The sequence below is a fragment of the Engraulis encrasicolus genome, chromosome 2, assembly GCF_034702125.1.
Source record: "Engraulis encrasicolus isolate BLACKSEA-1 chromosome 2, IST_EnEncr_1.0, whole genome shotgun sequence".
Taxonomy (NCBI): Eukaryota; Metazoa; Chordata; class Actinopteri; order Clupeiformes; family Engraulidae; genus Engraulis; species Engraulis encrasicolus.
This window is the reverse complement of record NC_085858.1, coordinates 23928223-23940527: the sequence shown is the minus strand read 5'-3', so window position 1 is coordinate 23940527 and position 12305 is coordinate 23928223. Positions and strand designations below refer to the sequence as shown.

The following is a 12305-nucleotide window of genomic DNA, read 5'->3' as shown; positions in this document are numbered from 1 at the left end:
ACAAAGTGTTACCATTAGGGAAGGGGATTAAGATGCCAGGTGGGGGCGGCGGGGGCAGTGGGGGCAGCGTGGCTGGGCCCCTTGGGGACCTCACCTGAGGTCTCCCTCCCTGGGTCGGGGCCTGGTAAAATAGGCCTTCCTCCCTGGCTTGGGGCTCGGTATAGTAGCAACGCTAATTAATCCATCCGCTTGTGCTGGGGCGAGAGGTGAGTGAGTATGCATGTATGTGCAGCTCCTGACAAAGAGCCGATGCACACACAGTCAATATTGTTGTGTTAAAGTGGCCAATCAGGTAGATTTGTTTCTATTGGTCTTAAGCACATACAGTACATGTTAAAATCCATGCTTGGATCATAATTTGCAAGTTCAATTCTATGCAATAACTAAATTTCTGAAGTCTATTTCGGCAGCCATCTTGGAAACTGGCCCACATTTCAAGTGAGCAATCAGGTAGATTTGATTGTATTGGTCTTAAGCACATACATGCCAAGTTTCATGCTTGTATCTTAATTTGCACAATTATTGGCAAATTGGCCTTGTAGCCGCTCTATAACTTGGAGAGGGAAATCGGTTACGACAGTGTCATATGTATGGCATAACAGTGTCATAATAGTGTCAAATCATCACACACTCATGAGTCATAAACATGATGTCAATGTCATTAAAGGGACACTGTGTAGGAAATGGTCAAAAAAGGTACTGCAACTATGCTGCTCATTGAAACTAGGCTCCCTATTGCCAAATTTGATCTTTACATGAAAGTTTACTAAGTAATAGACAAATATTTTCTGGTAAGATCCAAGTACAGTCATTTTTGCAGCTAAAAATTGCTATTTTTGGAAATTCAAAATGGCGTACCATGGAGAAGATCCCCCTTTTCATGTATGAAAAGTGCAATTTTTCCAGTCATAATGAATACTTAGAATTTGATGGTGGTGGTCAGTATTCATGAAAAAGGTAACATTAGTGAATGGGCAGCATGAGTTCTGGAAATAAATAACTAAAAATCTCACACAGTTTCCCTTTAACATTTTATGGTCATGTAAATGTGGCATTGTTTTCATTGTCTTTACCATAAAACAAATGTCACTTAATGGCAACAGTCATAAAATGTTTGTGACATTGACATAATGTTTATGACACGTGCATGACTGAGTTACGACACTCTTATGACACTGCTATGTCATACGTATGACACTGGCGTCAAGTAAAGTGTTACTGGGAAACCTAACTCGCATAGTGTTGGTACTGCTCTGTAAGTGAACTAACACCACAAGCGAAAAGCGAAAGCCCATTGGGAAACTCCAACTCCCATTGTCATTGTGACACAGCACTCCACAGCACACAAGTGAACACTGCACACTGCACACAACGAAAGTGCATTTATGCCTCACCCGTGCAAGGGGGCAGCCCTCAGTGGCGCCCCATGGGGAGCAGTGCGGTGGGACGGTACCATGCTCAGGGTACCTCAGCCATGGAGGAGGATGGGGGACAGCACTGGTTGATTACTCCCCCCACCAACCTGGCGGGTCGGGAGTCGAACCGGCAACCTCTGGGATGCAAGTCTGACGCCCTAACCGCTCACCCATGACAGTGCAACATGTACTGTGGTGACAAAGAGCTGCTGCAAAAGATGTACACGCCTGTCTGGGGTGATTTCTAGGTCAGGTACTCAGCTCCGTCGCAGTATCATCATCTTCATCATCATCACAAGTGGCTAAGTAGGATTTTTCGATGAAAGTGAATTTGATTGCTTTTTTTTGCGTTGGGGAGATGTGTGTGCATGTGTGCGTGTCTGTGTACGTGTCTGTGTGCGTGAATGTGTGCACATGTGTGTGTGTGTGTGTAGAGAGAGAGAGAGAGAGAGAGAGAGAGAGAGAGAGAGAGAGAGAGAGAGAGAGAGAGAGAGAGAGAGAGAGAGAGAGAGAATAAGAGTGTGAAAAAAAGAGAGAGAATGAAGGCGAAAGACTACACTAAAAAATGAGTGGGGTGAGGGGTGAGTGACTGTGTGTGTACGTCTTGTGGGCGGTTGTTGCATGGACATATGGGTATACAGTATGTTAGAGGGGTGAATGCATATCCTATGCTTGTGTGTCGGTGTGTGGATGCATACATATTATGTGCTTTTCTGTATGTGTGTATATGCATGCAAGTGCAGATGTGTGTGTGTGGACTGATTAATGCAAGAGCATGAGCAATTGTGTACGTAGGTATGTGTGCATGTGCGTCATATATGCCTTCTGCTTTACTGTGCATCGTGCATGTGTGTATGTGCATGTGTCTGTGTACTGTATGCGTGTACCGGTATGTGTGTTTGTGCATGCTGCGTACGTACATTTATACATACATTTGTGTGTGTGTGTGTGTGTGTGTGTGTGTGTGTGTGTGTGTGTGTGTGTGTGTGTGTGTGTGTGTGTGTGTGAGCGCATGCATGCATGCGTGCGTGTGTGTGTGTGTGTGTGTGTGTGTGTGTGTGTGTGTGTGTGTGTGTGTGTGTGTGTGTGTGTGTGTGTGTGTGTGTGTGTGTGTGTGTGTGTGTGTGTGTGTGTGTGTGTGTGTGTATGCAATTATGTATGTGTGTGTGTGTCTCAGGTGCCTTCTGTGCTGTGTGTGTCTTCTGTCAGGCCTCCATCAGGCCTCCATCTCTGCGTCTCCTCCGGCCTCCACCTTCATCTTCTGCTTCTCCATCACGGCCTCCAGCTCTGTGGCCCGCCGCACATCCTAGACACACGGACACACACACACACACACACACACACACACACACACACACACACACACACACACACACACACACACACACACACACACACACACACACACACAGAGGTGCTATAGAAACACATCCTGATGCATCGAGACTGACACAAACACAGAGGTGCTCAGATATGCTACTGTTATCCTGTTGTTCTGACACACACACAATCACACACATGTACGCACACACGCACACACACGCACGCACACACACACACACACACACACACACACACACACACACACACACACACACACACACACACACACACACACACACACACACACACACACACACACACACACACACACACACAAACACACACATTTAACAGCTACTCAGGTGTGTGCAATTTGTACCTGGAATTTGGAAAATGCATGCTGATGATGATGATGGTTTTCTAGTTTGTGTTTTTTTTTCTTTTCTGTCTGTCTGTGTGTCTGTCTGTGTATGTCTGTGTGTCTGTCTATCTCTCTCTCCCTCTCTCTCTCTAATGCCTGTACCACTCACCTCCAGCAGAGCTTTCTGCACAGTGATCTGGCTGTAGACTCTGGCGCCCTCGTCTGGCGACACGGTGCGTAGCTCCTCCTTGTTCAGGGAGAAAAGTTGAGCGCCTGTGAGGATCCCTAAACTCTGCACCGTCCTACGGACAGTGAGACGACCAGGAGGGTGGGATGAGGATGGAAGGATGAGGGAGACAGAGGAAGAGACAGAGGTGAGAAGGAGTGAGAGAAGAAAACATAAACTAAAGCAGAAATAGCAAGAGGGCTAAGCACCATGTACCATGAGAATGAAATTATACTTTGTGTTTTTATGTGTTGTGTGCAACACTGTGAGTGAAGTGAAAGTCCACTTTATTGTGTGTGTATGTGTGTGTGTGTGTGTGTGTGTGTGTGTGTGTGTGTGTGTGTGTGTGTGTGTGTGTGTGTGTGTGTGTGTGTGTGTGTGTGTGTGTGTGTGTGTGTGTGCATGCAAATACAGTACTGTATACCTATGTGCATGTCTGGATGTAAGTGGGTGTATGGGTGTGTGCTGTGTATGTGCATGTTTTGTGTGCTAGTGTGTGTGCACTGCGTGTGTGACTCACTCCTCACTGAAGCCTTTGCCCTGCAGCCAGCTCTGCACCTCCGAGGGGGGCGAGGTGTAGTTGAGGGGGACAGAGGTCTCTGTTGCCCGGGGGATGACCAGGGGCCGCACCAGGGAGGCCGGCCGCCCGTTAGCCAGCCTCTGGACCAGCTCGTCATTTAGCACACCTGCAGCACAGCAGTCACGATGTTGTTGATTATATATATTATATATATTCCTAAAGGTGTGTGCGTGAAGGTGTCTGTGTGTGTGTATGCATGCATGCATGTGTGTGTGCGTGACGTGCATGCCTGTGTGCGTGCGTGCGTGCGTGCATGCATGCGTGCATACGTGTGCATGCGTGTGTGCATGCGTGTGTGCATGTGTGCATGTGTGTGTGTGTGCATGCATATGTGCATGCGTGTATGTTGGTGTGCGTGCATGCTTGTGAGCATGTGTGTGCGTGCATGCGCGCGTGTGTGCATGTGTGTGTGCTTGTGTGTGTGTGTCAGGGATGGAAATAAGCACCCGTCCACCTGCCAATGACGGGTAAATTTCACTGGTAAAATTTGACTGGTAAAAACAGTGAGTGACTGATAGAATTTTAAATCTACCTGCCACCGTGACTGGTGGGGAAAAAACTGAAGTTCCACCCCTGGTGTGTGTGCATGTGTGTGTCTGTGCAGGATCTCACCCATGTCCTCCCCGGCTGGCAGCACACTCTGGCCGTCAGAGCCTGGAGGGCTGGCCTCAGTGGGGCTGGGGGCCGAGTAGGAGAACCTCTGGCTTGGGGGAACTATGGGCACTTTCTGTTCCAAAGGCAAGGCAAAGTAAGGCAAAGTTTATTTGTATAGTGTGTCTAAAACACAGGCAGTTTGGCCCAGCAGGCCTGGCTCAAACCGCTGGCCGACGACCTGGGTTCAACCCCCCCCCCCCTTTCTTTCCTTCTCTCTCCCACTGTCCTGTATGAAAAATAAAAAAGCCCCACAAAATATATCTAAGAAAACCACAGGCAGGCTGGTAACTTCAGGTGCAACTAGGTTAGCAACAGACATGGACACTGTTACATATGCAAGGCAAGGCAAGTTCTTATATCCAAAGCAGATTTTAAACACAGAGGCAGTTCAATGCATGTGATGATTTGGCCATATTATAGGAACAGGCATGTGCACGACTTCACCACAATACAGACTTTGTTCCACTGATAAGTGAACTTACACAAACACTGACACATGATTGACATAGTAAATACATGGCACAGTGCCAAGTGGTGGTGCGGTATGCAGCAGTGCAAATAATGAATTGTGTATTACAATATATATCTGCTTAACATGAAGGGAAAAAATAGCAGATGAAAAAACATATCTGGACGTTGGTTCCAATAGCTCAGCAGTGTAGCCGTTCTAAAGGCTGCTTCATCACACCTTGCACAGGTATTAAAACTTCGATTCAATTTATTTTAGTATAAATATTCAACTAGATGCCATTCTCTTTCTGTTCAATGTAATAACATATTGGAAAATGTTTAACAGAAGTGTGCAGAGGAGTTACTCCTGTATTCATAAAGCAAAACAATTACAGCAGTCATGAATGTATCACTTGGTACAGTATATACGTAGCCTATAGCCAATCGTGTCAGTTGTACTCAAACAAACTACAAGTTTCTATTTTCAGGTAATACGCGTCATCATCTTTCTGCCCCTCCTTGCTCTCGGATTGGCCCCCTACCTCAGGCTAGTGCTTTGGGATCAGCATTCATGCCGTCTTTCAGATCTGGAAGGCGGCATGGGATTTCCGAGGCGAGGCTGGTGGGAGTCGACGACAAAACTTTGATTCTGATGCCACTGAGGTCATCTTAAAATCATTAGGCTTTAAGAGCATTAAGCATAAAAGCATTAAGCATTACGACAAAAGCTTATCAGCTCTTGCATCTTGAGCATGGCATTTGGTCAAACGTCTTCCACACTTTCAAAAGTTATCAGCACAATAAAAATCTGTGATAGACACATGTTTAACTGGGGTGACCCTGTGCTAGTGTGCTACTCGGGGCTCGAACCCGCCACCTACCAATCAACACTCCAATTTGGGCATGGGAGGCACAGCACGATACTGCTAAGCTAAAGGTGCTGAACGATAGCCCAGCGCTAGCGAGACTGTATTCGGGACTTCGGGAGAGAAGTTTACTAACGTTCTACTCCGAACTCTGCTAGTTGGCATCTCTTACACATGTTGACCAGAGAACCAGTGATGTGAAACCTGGATTCAAAAGCATAGTCCAGTGTAATATATGAGCTGATTTAGCTGTCCAAATTGGACAAGTAAAGCCAGGTGTTTAGGAATACAGTAGGTAATGTGGCACTGGTGGCTTCTGAATTCAGCTTGCCCATCATTGTAGACAACAGCTTGGCTACAGCATCTTCAGTAGGAAGGGGCATAATGAGCAGATCAGCTACTTCAGAGAAGTCACCAGAGTTATAAGAAAAATGTCATAATAGGTTTTTGCTTTCCGAAGATAGCATTGACCTTGCCTGATTATCATTGACTTTCAAATCTCTTTTTTCGAGACTTGGTCTGACTAAGACCATAACGATTAACGTTTCCCGAGCAGGATGGTTGACCCGCCTCCCTGGTCGAGGCCAGAAAAAACTGTGCTGAAGCTTAAACCAAAACTTTTCTTAGTCCCAATAGAACCTCTCTGCATAAACCACATCACTGCCTTGAACGTGTCTCTAGCCAGGGACGTTGGAGCTACTCAAAGTTGGTTGATTCCTGACATAGTGGATGGAGTTGCCAATTTTTCTGGAGCTCAGAAACGATATTTGTATTGCTCCTGGCCTGACTTGTAGCAACGCCGAAGGTGTTGTGTCACTAGGAGGGCGTGGCCTGGTTAGCACTGACCTACTGTCAGCCTGGTGTCCTCACATGGCAATTCAGAGAGTGAGATTCACTGGCAGTGTAAACAGTACACAATATGATCAGTGGTAAAACCAGTTCTGAATTAGCTCTTGATGTGAAGCTCATTTGCAAGTCTAAGATATTTACAGATAAAAAAAATCCTTTGAACTTGGATTTTCTTATCTCCACTGTCACTCCAGGTTTTGCTTTTGTGTTCTTTATTTTCTGTTTATCTTATTCCATTTTAAAGCAACACTAAAGCAAAGGGAAACACACAACCTAACTTGATGTTCCCAAAACCATTTTTCACCATTCCAAAACGACTGGTGTTTATCTAATTGGTTAAGCACTTCACAACATTACAGCATGTGCATTGAAAATATCCAAGGGAAGCTCAGCACTAATGTCTGTTTACTGTAAATGGAAGGTCATTCATTGCCAGACGTATTATTTCCTACCTTGGACTGTCTCCTCTGGTCCGCCTCTGCATTCTCCACAGCTGATAACGGCTCCAGGATATTATAGGGCACAAAGCCAATCTGTTCATAGCTGTTCTTACATTTCCACCAGCGCTTGGAAGACTCAACAACCTGTTTGGATAGAAATCATAATCATATTTGGTGTTTTGCCTGTTTCCTAATCAGTGTCAGAGTTGTATGAAGTAGAAGTAGAAGTACTCTTGCAGATGTAACTACCGGTAGATTGCATTCTCACAGAAAATGCTGGATGCGGGCTTGCCTTTTGGGGCAGAGATGAGCAATTCTATTTTTGATATCTCTATCCCTAAATTAAAAACACACTACTATTGAGAAAACAAAGCTTAAAGAAATGTTGGAAAAAATCCATCCATCCAGTCAGAAGTTATGGGCCAAACAATTCAGCCATCTTGGATTCAGCCATCTTGAAAGTGTTGTAGCTCTGCATTTTATACTAAATACAATACAAATACAAATACAACCTCCATCCATATCTCTAATCCAGCACCTTTACCATTGAGCCAAGCAGCTGGTTGTCATAAACATTCCAGCAAGACAATATCAGATTGCATTGAAGAGCTGAACAATAGACTTCTAGAACTGTAGTGCAGCTGCTCGTTAAGCTTAGAATGTTGAGAGAAAGTGACAGTTGAGATGGAACCTTTTATTGGCAGCACCTGTTCTGATTGACTGTATGGCAGTTAGTATGGTGCTCTAAGGCAGAGGGCAGAATCAACAGTTTCTAGGTCTTTAGCTTGCTGTTGCTAGAAAACTAAAAAGAATTGGCACATGTCCTGGTCACAGATTGAAGTCATACATGTGATGTTACTAACAGTCTTTGAATGAAGTTTATAGGTTAAACGGTTCAGTCACAAATGGACCTCTTGTGGAAGATGTGTGGACCTCTTCAGAAAGGCACTTCAAGAATCAATAGGACCCAGCCATTGGGGGTTTTTACACACCTGTCATTTAAAAAGTAGTGGGAGTTGGGAGATGATATTTTCACCAAGTGGAGTCATCTTCTAGAGCTCGCTAACAAAGTGTCAACTAAACTTCTAGGTGAAAGTGTTGATGTTTTATGAACAAAAAAGCCTCCTACACTCTGATCTGTAGAGTGGCGGAACCTTGGTTCATGAGCATTCTACCATTGTTTTCAATGGGGACCCAAACTTGCACAAAATCGACAAAAACGACAAGGGGTATAGACACACGAAGCATTTTTTGAAATCTCCAAGCCGAGCCAGTCGTTTTAGTGTTTGAACGGTGTGTATGCCTTTCCCAGTCAACAGGCAAAGTCGAGGTCCAGGTTTACTGATGTTTATTTTGCACCAACTCATTCATACGACGTTGAAACAGTGAAAACACCGTAGAACTAAAAAGACAAACAAAAACACAGGACTAAATCATATGTTCTCAAACACCAAAATAATAAGACATAAACAAAATGAAAATGACAAAGGACAAGTTACACATACCACTTTTCCCGCTTGTTGACTAAGAATGGACTTGGAGACTTCAGGAAACTCTTCTTAAAAAGCTTACAATTTAAAGCTTCCTTTGACTTGAAAAGCGCCCTTGAACTTGAACTTGCGTGGAGCAACTTCACTCACTGCTACGCTTCATTCATGAATTTCTTTGTACTCCAAACGGGAAGTTGACATATAGCAACATGTAAGACAGACAACGTCAAAATAAAGGTACAACAACGAAACTCAAAATAACAGCAAATAAAGTGCGTCTGGAGGATGAATACAAAAATAGAAATACATTATGGACTTAGAAATGTTAAATATTATGAAAAGTACAAAAAATAAATATTTTCTTGTATTTCCTTATTTTGACTTTTGTGAAACACAGACACACTCCCACATCACACTATGTTTGGTGATTAGACAGACATTTCATTCATTCAGACTCAATACACTCACAGTCAGTCATTCCACTCTTTAAAAACGTAACCTCTAATTGAATTATTTTATATTAAATTCTTATTTAATTATTTTAGAATAAAAACTCATGAATTACTTTATCATTTCAAGTAGTGCTTTTGCCTTGTCCATAGGTAAACTGCCTTGTGTGCATTGTGTGCAACTACACCAATATCTCTGATGTGGGACATGATGCAGTGTTGCTTGCACATCAACTGGCGTACGCCATTAACTCTGGTAAAGTGCTTTTTCTTTGACCACTTTTCTTTTTCTTTTTAGGACTCATTTCATCAGCTTTCTTCTTCTCAAGAGAGTCACTGACTTCTCAGATTCTTTTCTTACGATTTTTGGCCTTCTGGCACGACGTTTGGGTTTCATTTGTCCTCAATGTCTTTCCTCCAATAGAGCACTCATGTATTTCAGGAAGACGTCTGCATCTTTCATCCTTGTGGAATGAACTGGTGTCTTCTCCACTCTTGAGGTCTCCATCTTGTCCTCCCACCATAACCTTCTCTTCTTCAGGTAATAAGTTTGCTTCTTCTTTACTCTTTAGTGGAGTGAACACTTCTGGAGGTCCACTTTCTCTTGCCTTGGGGCCTTTCTTCACCGGAATCTGAAGCGCCACATCATCTTGCGGACATAGCATTTTTCCTCATCGGACAGAGGCCGGGGATCTCCTTTTACTTTGCGGCAGTGCAATGGTGGACTTCAAGACCGAGTCTTGTGAGTTGGGGTAATGGCAGGTGGTACTTGCTTACTGATAGTCGCGATGGGTTACGGGCTCTTCCATTCTCACGGTCCCGAACAGGTTGCTGGAGCCAACAATGCTCCAACCCGAACGGACTTCAAGGCGAATGGTGGCCTGCTCACCACTCGACCTTCTTGGGAGCAAGACCTGAGGACAGTTATAGCCAATGAGCAATCCCACTTACAGGGAAGCTCAGGAGGCATTTCGTCAGCCATGTTGTAGATGGGCCTTTTCCTTGCAGTGGCACAGGTAGGTCCTTGAGATCTGTTTGCAGTTATGTAGTCCCTGGTGTAAGATTAAGGGAGTTTAACTCTCTTCCCTGGACATAGACCTTCACCTGTAACCTTGCAGCTTATGGCTGGAGACACTTGTGCTTTAGATGTCATTGTTGAGATTTTTAGTTGGACAGGTTTTGGTTAGCACGCAGTAATCTGCTTTTACATCTTTATAACGAGGTGGAATCACTATGGTTATCAAGCAGTGCGTATACCAACACATTTGTCTGGAATGTCTATTTGGAGACGTAACTGAAGGATAGAGGATGTGTGAGTGCTTCTTTTATCTTGACATGACCTATTAGATGTTACTTCTGTTACTTCTGTCATGTGACTGTGATGGATGTCTTGATCTCTCTTTTCACGATCCTCATGCAAACAGTTGGGTGACGTTGCCACATTTGTCACACACACACCTTGCATTGCAACTTTTGGAAATATGGCCAAGCTTGAGGATCCAAAACACAATTTTCATCAGGCACAAACTTAACTCTTCTTCAGTCTTCTCCATGAACTTGCGGCATCATGAACAGTATGGCCATATCGGTTACAGAATAAACCAGCTGTTAGAATCTTCACTAGAGCTGGTAGTAAAGGTCTTGGCAGTTGAAGTGTCTTGATTTTCTGGTATTGTAGCCGTTGTCATTGTGTCTTGGACTGATCATGCTCGACTGGCTTTATTGCTTGGAGTGATGTGATTGGGTGCAGCAATTCTAGCCTCTTGTTTAAAAACTTAACAAAAACTTAAAAATCAGGGAAAAATTTATGTCTTCTTGGAACAGGTGACTGATCTGTTCCAGCGTGGAGCTTAGCCACCTGGCAACTTAGTCGATTCTTGGTTTTCGACACAGTCATTTAGCTTGTAGGCCCTGACATGTGGCTTGGCTGTCTCTAACTTGTCAGGAAGTCAACAAATTCCGCAGGTCTCTGCTGTCCTTGGTAGAAATCTTGTGCAATGGATGGTTCTTGTCACGGGTACGCCTTGCCACGACAAAGGAATTCCAAACGGTCTTCTAAGATCTCCCAAGGCAGCACGGTAAGACCTTCGGTTCCACGTAAGGAGTAACCTCAATGGCTTTTTCACTGGGCCACCCACATACTTGCGAAGAATGAACAGCTTTTCTTGAAAGGAGATTCTTACGGTCTATCAAGGTCTTAAAGGAAACTTCCAATCAGTGAACTGGGGGGGTCACCAAAGAAACAGCAGGCTCAGGAATGGGAATTCTATTAGGCAGTTAATGGATCAGCAAGTGTTTTGACAAGATCATTAGATGATTCACAAGACATAGTTTATGTGGTTGATGTGTGCTGGCGTGAACGTCAGGTATTGTGGAGAGGCAGGCAAGGGTTTGGAGAGGTTTTATGCGCTCAGAATGCCCTTATGGGGCGAGTTGCTAGAGCAAGGTAAACTAAAGGAGGAACATGAAACATTTCACATTTTCTTGAGAGCGGCAGTATCCCTCATCCTCACTACCATACATGCTCACTATAAATCTTCAGCTTAGCTTGTGCTGCATTTATGTTCCTTTCAGTCCCTGTAACGTTCAACTTCCTTTTCTCTCTCTGTATTTTCATTTTCCTGCTGTATCTCTGACACAAAACTCGCTCTTTTTCTCGCAAGCTTTGTTCCATTTCCTTTTCCTCAACTCTCTACTTTCCGCCATCTTTCTTTTCCGCCTCTGCATCAAGCATCCGTTTCTCTTTCCTCATGTTGATGCTGCGTCTCATTATTTCCAAAACTTCTTGTGGGTTGAGCTACTTCAGTGCTGCCTTCTTGTTTTTTTTTTTTCCACTGATGGACTTGTGCGATGCTCTTCCTGATGCTCTGGAGATATACATGGATCGTGCGGAGGCTAATACTAGATTACATTGGCATTAAATACTGATTCTGGAGTCTGGCCTCGGAATATCTTTGGGTCGCCTTTGAATTGATTAAAACACTGGGCCTTTCCTCATTGGCTGTCCTGGTGATTGCCAGAAGCATCATTTCTCCTTCTAATCTCCAGGTCCGGGACAGCAATCACGCTGATTTTGTCATTAATTGGCTTAGTTCTCCATGTGGATTATTGTCATGTCACAATCTCTTTATTAAATTCGAACTCTTATTTGATTTTTAGAGACCTTTTTGCACCCATTTTATGATACTTCCACCTTTTATAC

General features: G+C 44.1%; 1 protein-coding gene across 1 annotated transcript in view; it reads right to left on the bottom strand.

The window, feature by feature from the left end:
* Nucleotides 1-2550: 2550 nt before the first annotated feature.
* eps8l1a (EPS8 signaling adaptor L1a) overlaps nucleotides 2551-12305 on the bottom strand; it is a 25834-nt gene continuing 16079 nt past the window's right edge. The window contains exons 11-15 of the mRNA XM_063214390.1: nucleotides 7177-7308; nucleotides 4518-4632; nucleotides 3846-4011; nucleotides 3269-3401; nucleotides 2551-2721 (exon numbers count right to left, since the gene is read on the bottom strand). Of these exons, the coding sequence (XP_063070460.1) occupies nucleotides 2632-2721; nucleotides 3269-3401; nucleotides 3846-4011; nucleotides 4518-4632; nucleotides 7177-7308 (636 nt within the window). The 3' untranslated portion in view covers nucleotides 2551-2631. The remainder of the gene's footprint in view (nucleotides 2722-3268; nucleotides 3402-3845; nucleotides 4012-4517; nucleotides 4633-7176; nucleotides 7309-12305) is intronic.